The sequence below is a fragment of the Spermophilus citellus genome (genome assembly GCF_964194105.1).
Source record: "Spermophilus citellus genome assembly, chromosome: 4".
Classification (NCBI taxonomy): domain Eukaryota; kingdom Metazoa; phylum Chordata; class Mammalia; order Rodentia; family Sciuridae; genus Spermophilus; species Spermophilus citellus.
In genome coordinates, this window is record NC_138185.1 from 53165280 (window position 1) to 53191174 (window position 25895).

The 25895-nt window shown below is 34.5% G+C and overlaps 1 protein-coding gene across 6 annotated transcripts in view; it reads right to left on the reverse strand.

Annotated features, from left to right (window-relative positions):
* The window catches only part of TJP1 (tight junction protein 1), a 94931-nt gene that overhangs the window by 19369 nt on the left and 49667 nt on the right, over nucleotides 1–25895 (reverse strand). For all 6 annotated transcript variants that reach the window (XM_081291139.1, XM_081291138.1, XM_081291137.1 and 3 more), the window contains exons 9-18: nucleotides 12773–12912; nucleotides 11969–12074; nucleotides 8828–8978; nucleotides 5915–6023; nucleotides 4724–4943; nucleotides 4274–4458; nucleotides 3927–4022; nucleotides 2370–2452; nucleotides 1556–1766; nucleotides 1172–1272 (exon numbers count right to left, since the gene is read on the reverse strand). In XM_081291139.1, coding sequence (XP_081147265.1) covers nucleotides 1172–1272; nucleotides 1556–1766; nucleotides 2370–2452; nucleotides 3927–4022; nucleotides 4274–4458; nucleotides 4724–4943; nucleotides 5915–6023; nucleotides 8828–8978; nucleotides 11969–12074; nucleotides 12773–12912 — 1402 coding nt within the window. The remainder of the gene's footprint in view (nucleotides 1–1171; nucleotides 1273–1555; nucleotides 1767–2369; nucleotides 2453–3926; nucleotides 4023–4273; nucleotides 4459–4723; nucleotides 4944–5914; nucleotides 6024–8827; nucleotides 8979–11968; nucleotides 12075–12772; nucleotides 12913–25895) is intronic.

Sequence of the window (25895 nt, forward strand, 5' to 3'; positions counted from 1 at the left end):
AGCTAACATGTAAATTATTCAGAGTGGTCTTATGATCTCATTTGAATGGTCCATCCCCCAAACCGGTACATGAGAAAATTCATGGTTCTAACACGTTTCTACAGGTGAGAACAGTGACACTACCTCTAGATATAAACATTTAACATTTCTTCTTGCAGAGGCCACATGTTCCTAAATAAGGGGTACATGGTCCTAGGCATGCAGCATGCACTGCCAGAGCACTTGTACCAACAGCCAGGCAGAGGAAAGAATGGGCCATGCAGGGGCAAAACACAACAAAAACAAACCAACAAGGAAATACAGAAAGCAAAACAGAAAACCAGAGATATTCTCAAAGTTCCCTAACTACCAAAACTTTTTAATATTGCACTGATCTGAAGGTAACAGACATCAAAAACAAAGGTTCTTTCAACAGTATACTTTAGAAAACAACTCTCCAAAAAAAAAAAAATAAACAGACCTTTCCTATCAAAAAAGGAAAGTGGTTATTTTAAAGCTGGCCATTTGGGTGTATATAGAAAGCAAAATTCAGAGCTAGAAAAGATCTATTGCTTTGTTCAATATTTCCCAGTATGTCGTAAGAATGTTGGCAGGTGCTGAGTAGAAGAAAAAAAAATCCCAAGGTAAAAATGTAAGAAAATATTTTTAAGTAGGCTTTTTTTTTTTTTTTTTTTAATTTACAAGACTTTTTGGAACCTTTAATACACTAGTGGCTACCATGACACTCAAAGAGACAAGGGCTGGTGATATTTCCCACCCACTGCTTGCCTTTAGAACAAGTTCTGACCCATGTGCACCAAGGACAGCACTTCAGGAAACATTCATTTAGGTCATCCAAGTCCTCTCATTTTCAGAGGAAGAAATTGAAGCCAGGTTCAAAGTTGTCTTTCCTCAGTCAGAAAGAGGCAGAGTCATAAATGTTTTCCATTATCATCTGAGAATTCTTTTAAGGGAGAATCCCACTGGAGTGGTAGTCCAATAGGGAAGGAAATTTAAGAATCTCTAACTATTAAAAGCAGTATTTATAATCTCTACAAACAAACGATAAACGCATGAAAGCTAACTTTTCTAAAATTATTCTAAGATCTTGATCCATAAAAAAACAATGATAACTTAAAGGTTTCTACCTAACTTATCAAATGGGTTAAAAGAGTATTAAGAGATTTCTTACCTTTCCCTCAGAAACCCATACCAGCTGGTTTTGTTGTTGCTGAATTGCTTCTTTCAGTGCACCATACCAACCATCATTCATAGAATTTAAGTTTATTGTAGCTGAAAATAAATTTAACAATGTAGTTTTATGTTAAAACAGTGCCCAGAGTTAGAAAAATTCAGTCAATTCTTCTTAAAGTCATTACTGAAATGATGGTAGTAAAGGATACAAACACTTAAATTTTCTATTTTGGCATTATACACATTTTCTTTCAGCTGTTAATATAATGGGAAGCTTTCCAAGTAAAGGTCATCATATAAGTTTTTGTATGTGAACGACATGACACTTTAACCTATTGTTGCTGGGACATTTTAATCTAAAATGCAGCCTTAATATACTCACTTGTAAAAAGATGGTGGTTGTTTTTACGAAGCTTATGAGATCGTTCATATAATTTCCTGGCACTTTTCCGAGATTCTGGACATAATCTCATTCTCATTGTTTTCACACCTTGTTTAGAGTCAGGGTTAAGGAATACAACAATTGGATACCACTGGGCATAATTAAGACGATCAACTGCGTTTGGTGTTACATCTAATAAAGCATGTTTGTCCTGGAGACAGAAAGAGACAAGACACTGTTAATTAAAAATCTTCCTCTTCAGAAAACACCACATCCTATACTACATTTCAATTCTAACAGACATTTGTGTTCTAGAATGTGTCAGGAGTACATATTAAAAACTTTGTAATCAAAAGCTAATTCAAAACAATTTCTAGCTTTTTAAAACCAAACCAAACCTTTAAACCACCATATTTTTAGGACTTAGCCTCCCACAAATGGAAAACCAACAATATTTATTTGTGCTCAGTTAGAGAGCAAATAAATGCAACAATTAAATGTTCCTGACATTCCCTTATTGTGTAAGTTAAGGTCACCTTGAATTGAGCTTATGTAATACAAAGAGTCTGTTAATTACATCCAAACATCATATACTTTTTTTGAAGTAACAAAAAATCATTTTTTTGGTATCTATAATAACACTATTCCCTTGAAGGCAATCATTATTAAATGCCTTTCAGTGGGGGCTTCTCTTATGGTATGTTAGTAATAATCTTAGGAAAACTACCTTCTACTTTCAAATTCATCAAATATCCCCACTTAAAAACAAACCATTACAGCTTATCATGAAATATAGCAACTTTTAATAACTTACCTGATCTATTATTTGCTTTATTGTATGAAGGCGAATAATGCCAGAGCTACGTTGGTCAGTTCCAGCATCTCGTGGCTCACTTTCTATTCATGAAACAGGACAAACACAAAATATCGTATTGCTTAGATCAGAATTTCTGAATTACTGGGCACTACTGACATGCTGGAATAATACTTTGTTGTAGGGCTATTTGCATTTTGGCCTGTTTGGCAGCAGAAAATTCCACTCACTAAAGGAAAGAAAACCCATTCCCAAAGCCCCTCCTCATTCACTGTGAAAACAAAAAGGTCTCCAGACAGAGCTAAAAGTTCTCAAATGGGACACATCTACTCTGCTCCTCATTACCCAGTTAAGAACCACTGTGCTACATAAATGCTTCTTAACAGGATCAGGATGAGAAGTGAGATGCTTGCTTTGCTTTTGGGTACGAAATTAAGGAGGTACCCCAAAACCATTAGTAATCAAGACAAATAATATTTTGAGACAGTATTTTAAAAAAAATCAAAATAAATGAATGCAAAAGATCCATAATGAGCAACATATCAAAATTTTTAATGTAATCAAGCAGTAAGCAGAACTCGAATAAAAATTATTTTAAGACTGTTACTTTCAACAGAATGATCAAATATGGCAATTTTGTGAAAATGAGATGAAGATTTTTTAAAAAATAATACTGATGAACCTCTCATCAGTATTTTAATCTTATTTTCCATAAAACACAGAAAAGTAAAATTATTAAATTTTGTGTATGGTATAAATAAAATATTTAAACTTTATTTAAACTTATGCAAGTTTTAATAGGCATACTTTTTTTTGGTTTGGTATTATGACTGAACCCAGGAGAGGATCTTCTACTGAGTTATACCCTTTTCCCTTTTAATTTTGAGACAGTTCTCCCAAACTGCTGGGACTGGCCTTGAACCTGTGAGATCCTCCTGCCTCAGCCTTCCAAGTAGTTGGGATTACAGGTTTGTACCACAGCACAAAGTTCAGTATGCTTCAGTAGTTACATTTAATACTACTTACTATAAACATCTACAATAATAACTGACATTACTACTCATGTTTTATTATCTGTTTTGCATATTTGACCATTTGTTAGTGTAATGATTAAAATTCACTGTACTGAAGCAAAACAAGATTGAAATAGAAGCCTAATTTTGCCATTCATTAATGGGTGTCATACAACAAGTTTAGACTGACTGATATGGTTCCAACCACAACCAAAAGGCTTAGTTTGCTTAACGTTGGCATATTTTAATTCTCACCTGGCAGTGTTAGTGTGAGGATTAAACTAAAGTGTGAGCTAAGCAGTTTTCATATGAAGTCAAAAGTTTCATAAATGGTGATTCTTATTAAAGGGAAATGGTAGAATAAGGACACAATCATTAAGGCTTCCTTTCGAATTAAAAGAATAGGAGATAAAACTACAAATTTCTCACAAAAAGTTTTACTTTTATTAAATTAAAGGACCAGAACGATCCTTTTTGAGGAGCTAATTAGTAAAGATATACACTTAAGCTCATCTTAATTAAATTCAATCCTGAGTGTACTTACTTGCAATCTGATAAATATCTGGTTCTTCTCTTGCCAGCTTTTCTCTGGCAACATCAGCTATTGGTCCAAAGATGGTTACAGGCCTCAGGAATCCAGCTGGAAATAAATTAAGATGAAAAATAATACAGTTTATACTTTTGCTTTATTAAACATTCTTTTTTAATATTTATTTTTTATTTGTACACAATACATTTATTTTGTTTATTTTTATGTGGTGCTGAGGATCCAACCCAGACCTTGCACATGCTAGGTGAGCACTCTACCGCTGAGCCACAACCCCATCCCTGCTTTGTTATAAACATTCTAATATAAAAATATATTAGATTAATCTATGGGAAACAAGCTACCTTCTCGAAGAACAACCCTTTCATAAGCTGGAAACTTGGTTTGAACTGGTTGAGCTGACAAGTCCTCTCTGCTTTTTCGAAGATTTCTTTTGGAGCTTCGAAGACCTCGGAATCTCCAGAAGTCAGCACGATCTCCTCCTGCTGTTTTTGGAAGTGTGTACTGTACGCTGGCTAATTGCTCAGCTCTATGCAAGAGAAAAAGTAAAATAAGGATATTTAAGAAGTAATGTGGAAAAAGACAACAAAATGAAATGTCAAAATACTGAGAGGTTCACGTGTAGTTTAAATCTCAACAGTTACAGTAAAATAAAGAGTGTATAACTAAGTCAATTATACCTATGGTGAATATAATGAAAAATATTTCTTTACACTACCAAAATTTCACAGTGAGACTGAAATCTATCATCATTTACTAAATTCACTTCATGAGAAGTATCCAAACATTCATACCTGTTCTTATTAGGAATGATGCCTCGTTCCACCTCCTTATGATTTTTACCAATTCGAATAGCAAGCCAAGAGCCTAGTTTTCCGTTGTACAAGGTATCCACAACACGGAACACTTCTCCTTTGTTAAAACTAAGCCCATAGGGAGACTCTTTTTCATATTCAAAATGGGTTCTAATATAGAAAGAATCTCCTACATCTGATTCTACAATGCGACGATAAACTAAGAGAGATCAAACAAACACATTATCAATATTTGGTGGGATAAAGAATTAGTCTAAGAAGACATTATATTAAAATGCTGGTGAAAATATTAACATCAACAAAAACAACAATATTCAACAAATGATAAGTTTTTACTATGTGTCAGGCATTGTATTAACTACTTTATCTCAGGTATTCATCCACTACCTCATGAATTGGGTACTCTTAGTATATCCACTTTTTCATGAAGAAAATGGTAGAGAAACAGATCAATTTGTTCAAATCACATACTTGATTTCTATTTATATTATCTGATTTAATCTGTCTGCAAACATCATAGACTTTCCATATTCTAAATAAGTGGGTCTCAAATGAGGGTATTTTTGCCCCCCACTTCAGAGACTGTTTGCCAAAATCTGGAGGAATATTTTTTATAAAGCTCCAATTATGTGTGTTGAAGGGAGATGGGAGGTTTGCTGGTAACATTCTCATCTGGTGGGTAGAGGCTAGGAAAGTTCCGAAATATCCTATAATAAACAGGACAGCCTCTAAAAGATAGACTTACTCAGCTCTAAATGTCAACAGTGCTAAGGCTGAGAAATCAAATTCTAAATTTAAGTATATTTGCTTAATTACTGAGAATATTAGGTGTTATTTTGTATAATAACAAACATTTGAGTATATTTCTTAGAAAACAGTAGTGCAAGATTTGGGAATTATTCTTATAAACTTTTGTAAAGGGTTGGTTGGCATTTTACTTAAAACTATATTGGTCCTATTACTGTGTTCTACTAATAAGCATAGTTAATACTATGTACCCTGAAAAGAATTAAAATAACGAAGTTACCTCTGAGATTAACAAATTCATTCATCTCAAAATTTTAAGTGATTTATTAAAAACAAAACAAAACAAAACAAAACAAATAAATCTCTAGGTAAGTCCTCAAATTCCCACAGGTTCATTTCCCCCCATTTTTGACAGTATCTCACCATCCTTCTTCTTCTGAGCCAATATGGTCACTTCTTCTCCTTTGGGGAGGTCAAGTAGGAAAAGAACAGCTTCTTCTCTTATGATATTTGTGAAATCTACATTATTCACCTATCAAAATAAGATTTTATAAGTTAGCATGGCCATTTCTAAGAACATAAAAATCTTTATTTATCAAGAAACAAATAGTTTCTGAGTCAATCTAATTTGAAAATACTACACTTTTAAGTAGGAAAGAATTTATTTTGGAAAAAATATAGTGTGCTCTAATTTAAACAAGCAGAAACTAAGTAAAAAATTTATTTAGAGTGTAGTCACAATATATCCTGACATTAAAGATCATGTGGTGGAGACAGAGGTGTAGCTCCCTTGTAAACCATTTGGCCTAACATGCATAAGGTTAATTCTTTTCAGGCAATACACACACACACACACACACACACACACACACCCCTAATTAAGACCAAAAAAGTCAACTTATATTTATAGTCGTAAAATCTGTCACTTTAAATTTTTAAATAATTCTATGAATGTATGATATAGCCCTACATTTTACTAGTTGTGAAAAAGAAATCAAAAGGAAGTGAGATTTTTTTAAAATAATAATAAAAAAGGACTATAATTATGGCAAACCTGTAACAGCGACTCTGTAAATACAGATGTGATGTCTGCCAAGTCAATATGTACTTATATCAAAAGCTCCATCAAAATGTCACCTGTGATTGTTTAAGATTATAGATTTTTTTTCCCCTTCCACTTTTTGGGAATTTTCCACATTAAAAAGGAAAAGGGGTGGGGGGGACCCAAAACCAAAGCAATCAATCAGCATGTACTATTGTAATAAAAACAAAAATAAACTATTAAGAAACATTTTTAAAATAATGCATATGTTGATTACTTCAAAACAGGATAGGAGGTAGGAAAGAAAGAAAAATTTAATTTCCTTGATATGGATTGAGAACAGGATAAATATCATTAGGAAGAAACAATACAATGTCAGGTGGAAATCGTTAAGTCGGAGGTGATGCCTTGACTTTTTGACATGTTTGAAGGCAAAGGAAAAGAACAGATAAAAATTCCAGAGACAGTAGCCTAAGGGGCCCAGGAAACTGCTTAGGGTTAAAAAAAAAGATTCTGATGGTAGGCTGCTCGCGTGAGTGATGAAGACCATCGCAAAAGAGAAGCAAGGTATTCCCCCAAATTTGAGAGTAGTAAAGGCAGGAAAAGAATAAAAAAGACTGATAAAAAAGATTTTGTTGTCACTGCTATGGGAATCTAAGAGAGAAAGCATTTCAAGGATTATGATAATTGAAACACTGCTTCAAAAAAAATGGGTGCTGAGGTGACACTGGTCAGCAATGGCTTGTGAAAATTCAAGGCAGTAGTGGACAAGAGGAGAGCAAGACTATATATAAACAAAATGACTGAAAGGAAAGTCGGGAAGAAACTCAACCACTCCTTTAACTAGGTCAACAGCAAAGAGGAGAAATAAAACAGTGGAAAATGGATGAAGAACCATAGGAGAGGGAAAGAGAAAAAGATGAACAAGGCTACAAAATTCTAGAGCAGAAAAGATTCTGAATTCAAGAGTATAGGCAGGAGGTAGGCTGAAAACAGAAAGAACACAAAAGAGGCTGCAAAGACACTTGGAGTTAGAGAGGTAAAGTGAGTTCAAGAATTCTCATTTATCTTCTGACTAAAATGGGACATAGTCTATCTACCAGAAGTCAAATGAAGATCTGGATATTTTATAAAAAGAAAAGCAGAAGACAGATGAAGAAAATATTGTCATTCGGCAACATGTTTATGAAAAAAAAAAGAAGGAAGGAATACAGTGAGGAAGGGGGAAAAAGACAAAGGAAAAGAAAAAGAAGGAACACTCCATTTAGACTGCATCTAACAGAGGTTTTTCTGACTTTTATAACTGATCCTCTTTCTTATGGGTTATGAAGTTCCAAAGTCAGGGCTATGAAGTTTCAAAATCAGGGCAGCTTACATTGTTGTCTGATATAAACTGTATCTCCTTGTGACTGAGACATTATTTGGGGTAAAAAAATCCCAGAGGCTCTGTGGACTGCTACAAAGGCTCTTCTCCCATGGGAGAGAAACACCTGATATTATCTGTTGACAAGTTGAGGTCTGTGGCAGAGTCTGGCTAGTCTGTTTAGTTGAACAGTAAGACTGCCAAGTATGGCCAGGAGCTTTAGCTCAGTAGCAGAGCACTTGCCTAGCATGTCGTGAGGCACTGTGTTCGATCTTTGTCACCACATTAAAAAAAAAAAAAAAAAAAAAAAAAAAAACAAATAGGAACATTCTGTTCATCTACAACCACAAAAAAGCTAAAAAAAAAAAGACTATCAAGTAGGTACTATAGGGATTTAAGACTTATTTTCTTATCGGTTCCACTACACTGTGTACTAACACATGACATAGCAGTAAACAAGAGCACATGTAGGAATGGGAAGTAATTAATCTGGCACAGGTTAAACCAGAAAAATTCTTTTTTTTTTTAAATATTTTTTAGTTGTAGATGGACACAGTACCTTTATTTATTTTTATGTGGTGCTGAGTATCAAACCCAGTGCCTTACACGTGCCAGGCAAGCACTCTACTGCTGAGCCACAACCCCAGCCCCCTGATAGATTCTTTTTTAAAAAAAAAATATTTATTTTTTTAGTTGTAGTTGGACACAATATCTTTATTCCATTCATTTATTTTTATGTGGTGCTGAGGATTGAACCCAGGGCCCCGCGCATGGTAGGCGAGCGCTCTACTGCTAAGCCACAATCCCAGCCCCCCTGATAGATTCTTAATTGAAAGCTTAATTAGTTTGAGCAGTATATAGACTACAGACTAACCAAGGCAGTAGGTTTGTTGTATCTTATTATTTTTTTCTAGGGATCCAACTGACATACCCTGAGAATTTGATCGCCTTCCTCTAAGCCTTCTTTGGCTGCAGGGCTATCTTCTAGAACTCCAGCTACAAATATTCCGACATCATTTCCACCAGCTAGCCGTAAACCAACACTGTCTCCTTTTCTGAATTTTACCAATTTCATGCTGGGCCTGTTAAAATAAATATTTCATTTGAAACAGTTAGTAGAAGCTTAAAAAGTTACAGCAAACTGCTATACTAAAAATCACATTCAGAATGAAATAAAAGACCATCATTTCTAAAACTACCCACATACCACTAATCCAACTGAATAAAATTTAGTGTTAATGCAAGATCAGATTTAATAATAATTTCATTTTCTGATACTCAGTAAACTTTGGACTATCTAAATTTAATGTGCAAGCACTATTTTACATAACTAATTTATAAAACTGCCTTATAAAGCAACGTTTTCCCAACTCTCAGAGTGTCTAGGGTATATGATTCATTCCCAATGGCTTAAAAAAAAATGTGTTCTTTCCATCCCAGTCCACACCATATCGTTGAACTGGAAAGTGTCATTTCTATAAAATTAGAAATTGAAGCACAAATTAACAAATTTTCCTAATACAGAGTCAAATTCAGACTCTATGCATTGTAATCTCTACACTCAACAGATGGTGATTGTTAAACTTTGAAGCTGGTAGACTCTTTCAATAGCTCAGAGAAGGTTCACTTACTCTCCTTTCCCTTTTAATATTACTTAATTTAAAAAAAATTTTTGAGGTACTGGGGATTGAACCCAGGAGCACTCTACAACAGAGCCACATCCCCAGTCCTTGTTTATTTTGAGACAGGGTCTTGCTTAGTTGCTCTGGCTGGCCTCAAACTTTTCATCCTCTTGCCTCAGTCTGGGATTACAGGTGTATGCCACTGTACCCAGGACTCTTTGAATTTTAAAATAAAAATCTTATAATCATTTACCCTTTCTTGATTAGCCCCATATCCAATCTCTACCCATTATTTGTTAGAACTGAAGGAAAAGATGCAGGCATATCCCTCTATCATCAGAGTAGTGTTAACACCTTGGACATCCTAAAACAAATACTAAAGCTTGCCTTAAAATTGGCTGTGAAGAAATAGATCTTAATTACAAATTACCCTTTACATTTTCCTTCTAGGGTATCATAACTACCTCTACATTCCTGACCAAGAGACACACTATTGTACCTCTTGTTCACTATTCTAAACATGAGGTATAAAAGAATTCACTTTGTCCTAAATCACCAACAGTAACCAAACTATTAGAAATTAATAGAAAATAACTAAAAACCCCAAATGAATGAATGAGATGAGAAGAGAGATATTTCTAGTCCTTTTGGACCAACTATTTAAAAATCACCTTAGTTTTTAAAACTTATATTCACCTTTGATCCAGTTTTAACAGGAAATAACATTAACTAGACATAAAAGAAAAAACCCTCAACTTAGATTACGTCACTCAGGGCTAGGGCTGGTAGCATTCTTGATCCCTACCTGAAACTATTTACCAGCTTTATTATGATAGAATTGTTAAGAGTCCTGGTTGTGATGGTATCCTACTTTTCCGAGCAGGTCAAAAGCATTCCCATAAATTCCTTTCCTAAACCAACAGTACAAAAAGCTCTTTTAAACATTTCTTCCAAGTCCTTAAGACTGTAGATCCTTGGAAATCCTTCTCCAGACTGCTTCAAAAGTAGACCTGAGTGCAGTCTGTACCTTGAGTAAACTACGGCCTTTGAGAATCACTGTTAAGAGGACAGCTTCAGGCCACATCTCACAGTGACAGGTGCTAGGTGTGACTTGACATTTTGTACTTTGCTTCATCTGCATTACATCAACTACTCTGTAAGAGAAAAAAGCAAACAACACTCTTTTTCCTCAAATCCATTCACTGGATTTGAATAAAACACCAAACCTTTAACGGCTCAGCTACTAATCCTGCCCACATCTTCAAATCCTCTTTGGTAATTGTTCTTCAGGGCTCTCCCACAGAAGCAGATCTCTGAAATCTTATTCAAGTTTTCTACACCTTAAAAACATTCGAGCAATTTCCCAAAAGTTTTTAAAAAGGGGGGTGGTGGTGGTGGGAGTGGGGGAGCTAATGTTTGAATTATCAATTAGCTAATATTAAAAAGATGCAATTTAAAACTTGTGTGATACCCACCAACTTGTGAAACACTCTCTGCCTATTTGGGTACTGGGCTACAAAGACAATTTTCTTTAGTAAAGAAAATAAATGAGAGTGGGGAAATGGGTCTAGATCTAACCTAACCCATTTTAAGAAATTTGCAAGATTTCAATTATTCACATCATTTAGCAGAGACAACGAAAAACTATTTTGATATCATTTGTTTACAAAATTTTTATCTCAATTCCACTAAGTATAAAATACTTAATAAAATAAAATATAATAAAAGGCATAGAACAGTCAAACTTACTTTCAAGTTGCTAACTAATCTAAAACAGCTTAACCAGGGGTTATTGTCCCTCACATAAAACATTTGGTAATGTCTGGAGTCAATTCTGGTTGTCACAAATGGAAGAGTGCCATTGGCACTTAGATGGCAGATATGCTGACAGAGATGTCACAGTGCCTAGGAGAGTGTCCCTGCCTGCCTCATGACAACAGTTATCTGGCCCCAAATGTAGACAGTGCTGAGACTGAGTAATCTATATATATATTTTTTAAATGCTAGGGTATTAGAAAGCTTATAGAAATTCTAATGTCTGAATAGATAACAATTTTTACTTTTTGAATTCCTGACCTTTAAAACTAGGTAGGTCACACTGAATATATCCAAAAAGGTCCTTTGTTATTCTCTAATTTCTAAGTGACTCTGTAAGAAACTGTTAAATAAAGAAATAGGGCTGGGGTTGTGGCTCAGTGGTACAGTGCTCGCCTAGCACATGCAAGGCCCTGGGTTCGATCCTTAGCACCACATAAAAATACATAAAAATAAAGGTATTGTGTTCAACTACAACTAAAAAATAAATGTTAAAAAAAGAAATAACCTAATCATAATATCGTGTCATATGTTAATTTTAAAAAGTATGTGTAATATCATTTGCAATTAAACTTTCATTCTACATAATGCTTAATAATGGACAAAGAAGATATACAACTTTAAAACTGCATTACCGAAGAATTCCATCTTCATGTGTTGAATTAGGTATGACACCGTCTGAAGGACTGACAGGTAAATCCACATCTGGTTGTCCAACTTGAGCATACACAGGTTTTGGTTCTAAAAAAATAAATAAATAAAATTTACATTGTGAAGGACTCAACTTTTCAAAACATGAGATAATATAAGCAACTAGTGAAATAACAATAAAAATTCTACAAAACATATGTATTATTCATCAGTAAAATTAAGTTTAGAGAACTTGATGAAGAGCACATACACCACATGTATGAGTATATTTTACAGTTAAAAACTCTGAAGTCTTTTTAACAAGTATACAGGTTACATGGCCACTTGTGCTTCCATAGCTTTAGTTGTTAGAAATTGAAAAAAAAAAATATAGATTCTCTATGGAAGAATAACCAAAGATAACATTAGAGAAAATCCAAACATTTTTCTTTTAAGATCATCAATATAGTCACCATTCCTCTGATAAAATGTTTTTAAATATCCACATTTGTTACTAAGTTGAGTAAGATGAATGTGAGAGGACAAACTGAGAGACATTAGAAACAAAATCTTTTGAGCAACCAATTTTACAAATCTGCAGATTCTTAGTCTAAGTCCTTATATATAGCCTTAAAGGGTACACTTAAGAAAACACTATTTTTAAAATTTTGAAGCCAATCTAATGCTTCTTTAATACAGAAAAATTCATGCATGCGAAATAATAACTGCATCTTATCTTTTCAAATCTTGCAATTACCTTATTCTGACTGCAAAAAAGTTTTTTTAACTTAGTGTTTTGTTACGCTTACCTGGAAGAGTAGGTGTTTGTTTCTCATTTCTTTCTACTGTAACTTCTTCCACTGTTTTGGATGTGTGATCATCTACATGCTTCACAGGAGTTGAGACAGCCCCAGGTTTAGAAATTCTCTCTTCCTCTCTGCTCCGGAGACTACATTATTAAAATAAAGAATTAAGAATATAAGGTTGATTCTGAAAACCATTTTTGAGAAAAAAGTACAAGAGGCTTGACAACTTCAAAAACAGTGACAAAAGACTTGCTCTAATCTTTAACAAAATAAAAAGTGATTAAAACTAGAACAGCATAACACCACCAAGAACAAATGTTATGCTTGTTATAAAACTGAAAATTGAGAAACAGTCATAATGGCAAAGTTTATTATGGATGTGTTATTCCAAGACTGCCAGAAAGGATCTTATTATTTTATATGGGGAAAAAAATAAACAGTGTTGGGACAATTATCCATAAATTTTTTGAAAGATTAAAACCAAACACATATTAATAATGAAAATAAATTAATTTCAGATGAAATAAAGTCCTATACAACAACAATGGTGATGCTGGGTACTGAACTCAGGAGAACTCTAGATATATATTATATCACCATCCCTTTTTATTTTTTATTTTGAGACCGGGTCTAGCCAAGTTGCCCAGGCTCGCCTCCAACTTGTGGTCCTCCTGCCTCAGCTTCTTGAGTCACTGGGATTACAGACATGAGCCATCATGCCGGGCTCTAAACAAAAAAATTTAAAACTGAAATCAAGAAAGGAAGGCCTTTAAGATTAAGACTCATTGCCCAAAAGCCATGGTATATCAACAAAGATGATTACATAAAAAATGAATTCAAAAGACATGCAAATGTTGGGGGAAAATATACACATTGAGCTGAGCCAAATAAAAGTTGTTTTTAAATTCAAACAGATGAATAACAATTTCATATAGTTTGGTCAAACATAAATAGCAAGAGTTCAACATTAAGATTATAGATTGAGCTAACAAATATCTAAAAATTTGATATTTAGAAAAATAAATAACTCTGTATCAGTCAAGTAACTGAAGAGAAAAAAGGACAAAACACTAGAAAAAGGCAATTCACCAAAAGAGATATACAAACAATAAATATACAAACACATTCAACCTCACTAGTAACTAGGGAAATGCAAACTAAAATAATCAGAAATCATCTTGTCACTCATGAGAACTTTCACATGATAAGAAAAGGGAAGAAAGGACATGGAGCAACAGAACATAATTATGGTAAAACTGTACAAGTATTGAGAAGGCAATATGGGAGTTATTTATCAAAACAAAAAATGCAAACATGTTAAATACTATAATTCCACAAACAAAACAATAAAAACTATGTATCCACCAAAAGTTTTCCCAGAAAAATATGAATTATAAAAGTTGAACTAAGAAATATATATATATGTATATTAAAAAGAGCAATAAATTTCCTTTAAATAAAAATATAAAACAAGACCTATCATTACTTTTTGTAATGACCTATGATTTTACAATGAGTTCTTTCAACCTCTAAAAAACGAAATAATTAGTCTCCTAATTATCTCAGACTACAGAAAAACTTAAGAAGCTCTCCAATTTGATTTAAAAACCCTTTATTATTTCCAAACACATGTAGTAATACAGAGAACCATATCCTAACATCCCATGTATTTTCAACAAGTATCAATATTCAATTATCAATGTAATCATTACAAATCTTACTACTCAAACCTTGATGATGATAGTACAGAGAGAAAACAATCGTTTTCCTTATGAATGGGGACAAAAAAACAATCTAAATAAAATACCAGCTAAGGGAATATAACAGCTTATTAGAAGATTATTATATCAGGGTAACTACAAGAGTGTAGAAGTAGTTCAACATTAGGAAATTTATTAGTATATTTCATTTATAAATATTATAGAAAAATCTTAATACTGGTTGAAATAGGCAATTGAGAAAATTCAGTAGTCTTTTCTAATTAAAAACCATCAATAAGTACAACCAGAGAAATGAAAAGTTGTGATCCATTTGTGTACAATTAAAAAAAAATCAATAAAAGCAAAGAAACAGGTAATATTATTAAAGAGACTATTTTCTAAAACCAAAAGTGAGCATACTATTACACAAGGAAATGCTCAATGTACTTATAACAAAATTATAAATAAGTAAATATACAGAGATAGTCTGTAAACATTACTATTATTCACTATAATTTAAAGACTCAATTATAATCATGAAATAATGGGCCTAAAATATTTGGCAAAATTAGCATGAAATACTAAAACATTATTTGAATTTAGATAATTATGTTTTTAAAATTTAATAAATTTTTGCAATAGCATCAACAAAACTTGATTAAAATTAAAAGGTGAAAGTATATCAGTAATAATAGCATTAAAGAACTGGAGATGTGACTGTCATGATAATATGCTTAGTATATACAAGGTCTTGGGTACGATTCCCAAAACCACAAAAAAATAAATTTAAATGTTAAAAAATGGGGGAGAGTGAAGGGAAGGAAATAATACTGGTGATTGAAATGTAAAAAAAAACTAGGTTATACACATTCATGAATATGTCAAAATAAACCCCACTAAAAATTAAATAAATAGCATTGAAAATTCTAAAACTCCTCGAGAAAATTCATATGGTAGTTTTTTTTTTGTTTTTTGTGGGGTTTTTTTGGTACTAGGGATTGAACCCAGCAGTGCTTAACCACTGAGCCACATCCCCAGACATTTTTTAATATTTTATTTAGAGACAAGGCCTTACTAAATTGCTGAGGCTGGCTTTGAACTTGTGATCATCCTGCCTCAGCTTCTCAAGTTGTTGGGATTACAGGTATGTGCCACTGTGCCTGGCTGAAATTTTGTATGATCTTTAGACTAGTAGAAACCTTCATAAGCAGGCACAAATTAAGAGGTCATGAAGATAAAAATATAAATGCACAGTAAAAGACATTACAAAAACTCCTATTCACAATACTTGTTGAAAGTACTAGGGATGAAAAAAGGAAAAATAACAATGCAAGAGAAAAAATGAGAAATGAACAAATGATTTTACTGAGGAAGAAATCCAATGACCAATAAATTTATACAAATTTTATGATCAATTCAAAATAAGGAGTTATGATTTTCCAACCATCAGAATGGTAAGAATGGGATTCTGAAAACAAGTAGTCTCACACATTACTTTTGGAAAGATATTGTATCCATTAAAGTTTTTAAATAACAAAAACACTCTTTCACCACTTTAGAATTAAAAAATGCCAATATATAAAATCATGAACAAAGATGCTGACTGCAATGCTGTTTGCACAAAACTTAGAAACAGACTTCATTAATATGGAAATGTTTTTATCAAAAGAACAAACTGGAAGGATGTTCACCTTGTATTGTTAAACTGAAACAAGCTGGCTGGGAAATAACTACAGATCCTGATCTTTTTTAATTTTGGGGGTGTGGGGAAGGAAACAGTTGGGAACAAAACACTATTCTTCTCTGGCATCCTTTACACCATGCCTCACATCTGGCAAGCTTTATTAACTAGGAAAGAAAAAAAAGTGGTTGGGGATATAAATATTCCTACTTATTTTGCTCATAAAATCTCCTCTTGTGGGATACTAAAACACTGGTGTCTTTTTTTTTTTTTTTTTTTTTTTTTGGTAACAAGGATAGAACCCAGAGGTGCTTTACCATTTAGCCACATATCTGTCCCCAGTCCTTTTTCCATTTTTTATTTTGAGACAGGGTCTTGCTAAGTTACTTAGGGCCTTGATAAGTTGAAGAGACTGGATATGAACTTGCGATCCTCCTACCTCAGCCTCCCAAGACACTGGGATTACAGGTGTGCACCACTGCATGTGGCAAGGCCCTCCTGCTATCTTAAAGCAATCTTCACGTATGTGGTTGGAGCATTTCACCTACAATGTCTCAAGAAACAGTTAAGTATTAAGTATCTTCCATCTAGACACTATTCCAAACTGAGCTACATTCCCTCCACCTTAGACTGGAACCTTCCAACACAAAATTGAAGCTTAACTGGGAATTTAGCTCTATGGGAGGAAAATTACTTTTAAGAAGTCTGATGGAAAGAGTGGGGAGTTCTGCAAATTTCCTTCTTAGGAAAGTTCTAGTTTAACATAGAAAGTGGATTCTAATCTCTCAATGAGACACTTTAGCCTTTGGGATCAATAAATTTAAATTTGTAATTATTAAACTCATTACCAACCCACAAGATATTTGCTATTTTTGTGAAACTCCAGTTTCTTAACCTAAGTTCATACCTCATTAACTCTACAATTCTGATTCACACTGACCAATGACATTGAATGCTAAATATTAACACTTAGCATTAACTGTTGTCAAGCAAAGGGCCTTTTCTACAACCTCACCCATCTCTCATAACTGGTGTTACCTGAATAGAACAAAATTATAGCTCACGGTTGCTAGGAAAGCTGGGTCTCTGATCACAGAAGCAAACTGCTTCAGTTCCACTCAGTGTGAGCCTAAATAAAAGATCACACTCAATTAATGCAACTCTTAATATTTTCCAATTTCCTTTCTCACATACTGCATATAGATAGTATTGTCAATGTGAATCCAAAACATGTCTGATCTACTAAAAACAATTTTTCCCCTTTTGGTTCTTTACATTGTGTTAAGGATATATTTAAAGAGAATATTTAAATGTAATATTGAAGCAATATTCAAAAGAAAAAAAACCCAAACCCTATATGATGCTAAATGTCTACACAAGTGTAGACAAAGATTTGCTTCAACTGTAGGAAGAATCAGGGTTGGAGTTGGTGGGTTAGAGCTATTTTACTTGTTTTTATTGATAAGCACATTGTTTTTAAAATTGAAGATACTATTAAAATTAGTTACAGTGAACATTTTGGGAGCAAATTTTTGCCACACACACACATCAGATAGAGCACTAATCTGCAGGAAATATAAAGAACTCAAAAAACTTAACACTAAAAAACCAAACAACCCAATCAATAAATGGGCTAAGGAGATGAACAGACACTTCTCAGAAGAAGATATTAAATCAATCAATGAATGTATGAAAAAATGTTCAACGTCTCTAATAATTAGAGAAATGCAAATCAAAACTACTCTAAAATTTCATCTCATGCCAGTCAGAATGGCAGTTATCAATAATACAAGCAAGAATAAGTACTGGCGAGGATGTGGGGGAAAAGGTTCACGTATACATTGCTGGTGGGACTGCAAATTGGTGCAACCAATCTGGAAAGCATTATGGAGATTCCTTAGAAAACTTAAAATGAAACCACCCTTTGACCCAGCTATCCCACTCCTTATACCCAAAGGGCTTAAAATAAGCATACTACACTGACACAGCAACATTACTGTTTAATTCACAATAGCTAAACTGTGGAAGCAACTTAGATGTCCTTCAATAAAAGAATGGATAAATAAACTGTGTTATATATACACAATGGAATATTACTCAGCATTAAAAGAGAATTAAATTATGGTATTTGCAGGTAAATGGATGGAGTTGGAGAATATCATGCTAAGCAAAGTAAGCCAATCCCAAAAAACCAAAAGCCAAATGTTTTCTCTGACAAGTAGTTGCTGATCCATAATGGGGAGGTGGGGACATGGGAAACATGGAGGAATTCTGATTGGGCAAAGGGGGGGGGGGCAGAAGAGGGGTTGGGGCATGAGGGCAGGTAACATGGTGGAATCAAATGGATATCATTACCATAGATATACTAGGATTGCACATATGGTGCAATGCTACATTGTGTACAACCAGAGAAATGAAAAGTTGTGCTACAATTATATATAATAAATCAAAATGTATTCTGCTGTCATATAGACCTAATTAGAATAAATAAATAAAATTAAAGGAAAGATTTTCTCTTTTGTGATATACTTATTATGAACTAAAAGTTATTAGCCTTTCAGAATATTTCATATAAATGAAGCTCACATCATTCTATAAAATTTTGCATATAATTAATATTTGGAAAACTACTGCTCCTTTTCATGCATTTCCATTATCTACCAAAAGATGGAAGCATTATTCAATAATACATGAAGATGCAAAGCAGTACAATTTAACAGAATTACACAGTGAGTTGCTTAGGCAATTCACAATTTTCTAGAACCCACATTGAATGAAGTAAAAAAATTCATTAATAAATTTAAATTAACCCAATATCTAAAATGTTCCTTATCACGTAAATATAAATAATTAATGAATAAAGTATATTATGTTTTCTTGTCCGTACTCAAGTTTTCAGAATCCAAGGGGCATTTTCATGTTTACAATACAGCTTGATTTGGGAATCAATTCCTTTCTTTCTCTCTCTTTTTTTCCCCCCAGTGCTACTGGGGACTGACCCAGTGCTGCTTCCTGTATGCTAGATGAGCCACATACTTAACCCAATATATTTCAGTTTGGACTAACCACATTTCAAATGCTCAACAGCCACATATGGCATTAGTGGCTTTGGTCTTAGGCAATATAGATCTAAAGTTACAGTATAGAACAAAATAAATAACTTTTCCAAATACTTGAGATGTTACCTTATGAGCAGATGTGATTACAAATACAAAACCAATTTATATCCATGAAATTAATCTACAATTAGCAGAGACTGCTGAAAGAAAAACTGTTGAGATTGTGAACACTTACTTTCCCCCCCAAACTTTCTTTACATAATTCTTTCCTAATGGCTATAATAATAGTAGAGCATAAAAAAGTTAAAAGCTTTAAACTGTGAGGATAGCTGATTTTATATGAAAATCATATGTATTCTAATCAGACTCATGTTTATCTACCACACTCTGCCTACTAGTAGGCCAGATGAAAACTCAATGCATTTTAATGGACCTTAAGACCTTCTTAAGGGCATTTTTTATTTTCCTCAGAAGGATAGAGACAAGTTTTTAATTTTTAACCTGAACATATCAATCTAATGGTAATGACCCATTTTTCTAGAGACTTTAAGAGGCTGGTTAAAACATTTAAAAGGATGGTTGTTTAAAATGGAGTAGAAATGTATCTGAGGAGAATTTTTACAGTGGAAGCAGCCTTCTTTAACCTCCGATTGTGTTAACAGAGTAATAGAGTGTTTAACATACTCAAGGAGATCAATGAGAGGTAATACAACTTTAAGAGAAAAACTGCAGCCCCGCCCCCATGTCAAACAACTGTTTGGAGCCAGTTAGTACAATCAGAGGGCAGAAGGCAGAGTGACCCAAGAAGATGTGCAGGAGAGGTGTCTTCCCTCAACATGCTCCTGCAGCACACACTGGGCATGAGAACTCAATGGTCGGCAAATTGCCCCAATCTTTGTAGTGCAATGTCTCTAATGAGACACCTCCCCATCAGTGGCTTTCCCAAGTACTTCAGAAGGCGAATACCCTTTAAGTTCATCTGTTGACCCTCTACAGCAAATTCTCTGTCATACACCTGAGCCAGGGTAATGCCCTTTCAGAGAAAGCTGGGATCCCATTCCTGGGCGTAGGTGGAGCTACCTCTTACCTTGGCATTGTCTCAGCACCAATGGTAGTGATTTTGTTACTTGCTATCTATGGCTCTTACATTCTTAAGATTTCTCGATTGAAACCTGCGGCTACAGGTGTGTAATACCCTAGCCTTCCCTCTCCACACATCGGGGAAACCTTAAGGGCCCCTTCCAGCTCTCCCGTAAGGGCCCCACCTAGCTCTCCCGTGAGCACATAGCCAGACCGAGGGAATCAGAGGTGGCTCGGGACCCGAGGCGCAGAACTACCGCTCCCACCACTGCTGACAGCTGAGGTCTCTTGCTCCAGCTACCGGGGGCGTGGCTACCGGAGGGCAAGTAAAATTCGCTGAGGATTCTCAGCCCCAAGCTCTACAAACTTAGGGTCTGAGGGAATGGCAAACTGGAAGAGTGTGCCCAGTCGTTCATGAAAACAGGGCTCCCGGGAGCAGCAGACCTGGCGTGTAGCCAGTATTGTGGTGAGCGGCACCCGAGAGAAGGGACTGGCTAGAGGAAAAGTGGGAAGTGACTAGACACAAGAGGAGGCCACAGGCACTCAGGATTGGAGACTCGCCCAGTCTGGGAGGAGCTGCTGCACAGTGATTGGTTCCCGCGTATTGACAGGAGAAACTTGGCCTGGTGGGCACAGCGCCACCTACTGGAAGAGAAGTTAATCAAACTCTAAGACTGCATTTATTAGTTTTTTTTTCTTTTTTTCTTTTCTCTTTTTTTTTGATTTGGGTTTTTCTTTCATTTTCATTTTTCTTTCTTATTGTTTTTTTAAATTTTTTTTTACAATTTTTTTTAAATTTTTTTTTCTTCTAATTTTAATTTTAATTTTTTTATTATTTTTTTTATTTTTTTTCATTTTTTATTTCCTATTTTTTTCTTCTTTTGTCTTTTCATTTCTTTTCAATTATCTTATCCCCGCTTCCTTGAATTCTACCTGCTTACTCTCATTCTCTTTAGTGACTTCTTCCCTTCCCTTCTAATACCTTTCCTCCCAAGCATCTAATAAATTTATAGGAGTAAACAGTAACTCATCAGTCAAACAGAACAAAAAGTAACATGAGCAGCTTCAAAAAGCAAGGAAGAAAAGGAGTACAAACAATGCAGGACAGCCTAAATATTCAGGAGGACCTAGAGTCATCAGAAAAATGGTCATATAAAGAACTCAAGGAACACCTTAGACAGATGGAACGGAACCTTAAAGAGGATACAAGACAGCAAATTCAAGCAGCGAAAGAACACATTGAGAATGAATTACATAAACAGATAAAAGAAGAAGTTAAGCATCTTTATCAGGAGATAGAGATTATAAAAAATAATCAAACAATAATTCTAGAAATGAAGGAAACGATAAACCAAATTAAAAACTCAATTGAGAGTATCACTAACAGAGTGGAGCAAGTAGAAGCCAGAAAGTGAGATAATGAAGACAAAATATATCATCTTAAAAAGGGTCTAGCCAACTCAGAAAGGCTGGTAAAAAATCACGAGAAAAACATCCAAGAGTTATGGGATAACATAAAAAAACCAAACTTACGAGTCATCGGGATAGAAGAAGATACAGAGATTCAAACCAAGGGAATGAGTAACCTGCTGAATGAAATAATTACAGAAAACTTTCCAGAAATAAAAAAGGAAACAGATATACAAATTGAAGATGCATACAGGACACCGAGCACACAAAATCACAGTAGACCAACGCCAAGACACATTGTTATGAAGATATCCAATATACAGAACAAAGAGAAAATATTAAAAGCTACAAGAGAAAGGAGACAGATTACATTCAGGGGTAAACCAATAAGGTTAACAACGGATTTTTCATCACAGACGCTGAAAGCAAGAAGGTCATGGAACAATGTATTTCAAACACTGAAAGACAATGGATGCCAACCAAGAATTCTGTATCCAGCAAAATTAAGCTTCAGGTATGACAACGAAATAAAAATCTTTCATGATAAACAAAAGTTAAAAGAATTTGCAGCCAGAAAACCAGCATGGCAAAGCATTTTGAGCAAAACACTACACGAGGAAGAAATGAAAAACAATAACCAAAACCATCAGTAGGAAGTGCCTCGGTAAAGACAGAGGGTGAGGGGAAAGATAATCATGGAGAAACAAACTAAATTTTTTTTAAAAAAGGATAAATAATCAAACATGGATGGAAGTACAAACCATATATCAATAGTAACTCTGAATGTTAATGGCTTAATTTCTCTAATAAAGCGACATAGGATGGTATCATGGATTAAAAAAACAAATCCAACAATATGCTGCCTCCAGGAGACACATCTGATTGGAAAAGACATACACAGGCTGAAGGTGAAAGGATGGGAAAAAATATACCATGCACACGGTCCTCGTAAGCAAGCAGGGGTGGCCATCCTCATATCGAATAAAATCGACTTCAACACTAAGTTAATCAAAAGGGATAAATAAGGACATTATATACTGTTAAAAGGAACCATCCACCAACAAGACATAACAATTATCAATATTTATGCACCAAATAATGGTGCTGCGACATTCATAAAACAAATTCTCCTCAAGTTCAAGAATCAAATAGACCACAACACAATAATTATGGGTGACTTCAACACACCTCTCTCACCATTGGACAGATCCTCCAAACAAAAGTTGAATAAAGAAATTATAGAACTCAATATCACAATCAATAACCTAGACTTAACTGACATATATAGAATATATCAACCATCATCAAATGGATATACTTTTTTCTCAGCAGCACATGGATCCTTCTCAAAAATAGACCATATATTATGCCATAGGGCAACCCTCAGTAAATACAAAGGGGTGGAGATAATACCTTGCATTTTATCTGATCATAATGGAATGAAACTGGAAATCAATGATAAAAGAAGGAAGGAAAAATCCTACATCACATGGAAAATGAACAATATGTTACTGAATGATCAATGGGTTACAGAAGACATAAAAGAGGAAATCAAAAAATTCTTAGAGATAAATGAAAATACAGACACAACATATCGGAATCTATGGGACACAATGAAAGCAGTTTTAAGAGGAAAATTCATCGCCTGGTGGTCATTCCTCAAAAAAAGAAAAAACCAACAAATAAATGAGCTCACACTTCATCTCAAAGCCCTAGAAAAGGAAGAGCAAAATAACAGCAAATGTAGCAGAAGGCAAGAAATAATTAAAATCAGAGCGGAAATCAATGAAATTGAAACAAAAGAAACTATTGAAAAAATTAACAAAACTAAAAGTTGGTTCCTCGAAAAAATAAATAAGATCGACAGACCTTTAGCCATGCTAACGAAGAGAAGAAGAGAGAGAACTCAAATTACTAACATACGGGATGAAAAAGGCAATATCACAACAGACGCTACAGAAATACAGAAGACAATTAGAAATTATTTTGAAAACCTATATTCCAATAAAATAGAAGATAGTGAAGACATCGATAAATTTCTTAAGTCATATGATTTGCCCAGAGTGAGTCAGGAGGATACACACAATTTGAACAGACCAATATCAATGGATGAAATTGAAGAAGCCATCAAAAGACTACCAACCAAGAAAAGCCCAGGACCGGATGGGTATACAGTGGAGTTTTACAAAACCTTTAAAGAAGAATTAATACCAATACTTTTCAAGTTATTTCAGGAAATAGAAAAAGAGGGAGCTCTTCCAAATTCATTCTATGAGGCCAACATCACCCTGATTCCGAAACCAGACAAAGACACCTCAAAGAAAGAAAACTACAGACCAATATCTCTAATGAACCTAGATGCAAAAATCCTCAATAAAATTCTGGCAAATCGAATACAAAAACACATCAAAAAAATTGTGCACCATGATCAAGTAGGATTCATCCCTGGGATGCAAGGCTGGTTCAATATACGGAAATCAATAAATGTTATTCACCACATCAATAGACTTAAAGATAAGAACCATATGATCATCTCGATAGATGCAGAGAAAGCATTTGACAAAGTACAGCATCCCTTTATGTTCAAAACATTAGAAAAACTAGGGATAACAGGAACTTACCTTGACATTGTAAAAGCTATCTATGCTAAGCCTCAGGCCAGCATCATTCTGAATGGACAAAAGTTAAAGGCATTCCCTCTAAAATCTGGAACAAAACAGGGATGCCCTCTATCACCACTTCTATTCAATATAGTTCTCGAAACACTGGCCAGAGCAATTAGACAGACGAAAGAAATTAAAGGCATAAAAATAGGAAAAGAAGAACTTCAATTATCACTATTTGCAGATGACATGATTCTATACCTAGAAGACCCAAAAGGGTCTACAAAGAAACTAGTAGAACTAATAAATGAATTCAGCAAAGTGGCAGGATATAAAATCAACACGCATAAATCAAAGGCATTTCTGTATATCAGCGACAAAACTTCTGAAACGGAAATGAGGAAAAACACTCCATTCACGATATCCTCAAAAAAAATAAAATACTTGGGAATCAACCTAACAAAAGAGGTGAAAGATTTATACAATGAAAACTACAGAACCCTAAAGAGAGAAGTAGAAGAAGATCTTAGAAGATGGAAAAATGTACCCTGTTCATGGATAGGCAGAACTAACATCATCAAAATGGCGATATTACCAAAAGTTCTCTATAGGTTTAATGCAATGCCGATCAAAATCCCAACGGCATTTCTTGTACAAATAGATAAAGCAATCATGAAATTCATATGGAAAAATAAAAGACCCAGAATAGCAAAAGCAATTCTAAACAGGAAGTGTGAATCAGGCGGTATAGCGATACCAGATTTCAAACTATATTACAGAGCAATAGTGACAAAAACAGCATGGTACTGGTACCAAAACAGGCGGGTGGACCAATGGTATAGAATAGAGGACACAGAGACTAATCCACAAAGTTACAACTATCTTATATTTGATAAAGGGGCTAAAAGCATGCAGTGGAGGAAGGATAGCATCTTCAACAAATGGTGTTGGGAAAACTGGAAATCCATATGCAACAAAATGAAACTGAATCCCTTTCTCTCGCCATGCACAAAAGTTAACTCAAAATGGATCAAGGAGCTTGATATCAAATCAGAGACTCTGCGCCTGATAGAAGAAAAAGTTGGCTCCGATCTACATATTGTGGGGTCGGGCTCCAAATTCCTTAATAGGACACCCATAGCACAAGAGTTAATAACAAGAATCAACAAATGGGACTTACTTAAACTAAAAAGCTTTTTTCTCAGCAAAAGAAACAATAAGCGAGGTAAATAGGGAGCCTACATCCTGGGAACAAATTTTTACTCCTCACACTTCAGATAGAGCCCTAATATCCAGAGTATACAAAGAACTCAAAAAATTAGACAATAAGATAACAAATAACCCAATCAACAAATGGGCCAAGGACCTGAACAGACACTTCTCAGAGGAGGATATACAATCAATCAACAAGTACATGAAAAAATGCTCACCATCTCTAGCAGTCAGAGAAATGCAAATCAAAACCACCCTAAGATACCATCTCACTCTAGTAAGATTGGCAGCCACTATGAAGTCAAACAACAACAAGTGCTGGCGAGGATGTGGAGAAAAGGGTACACTTGTACATTGCTGGTGGGACTGCAAATTGGTGCG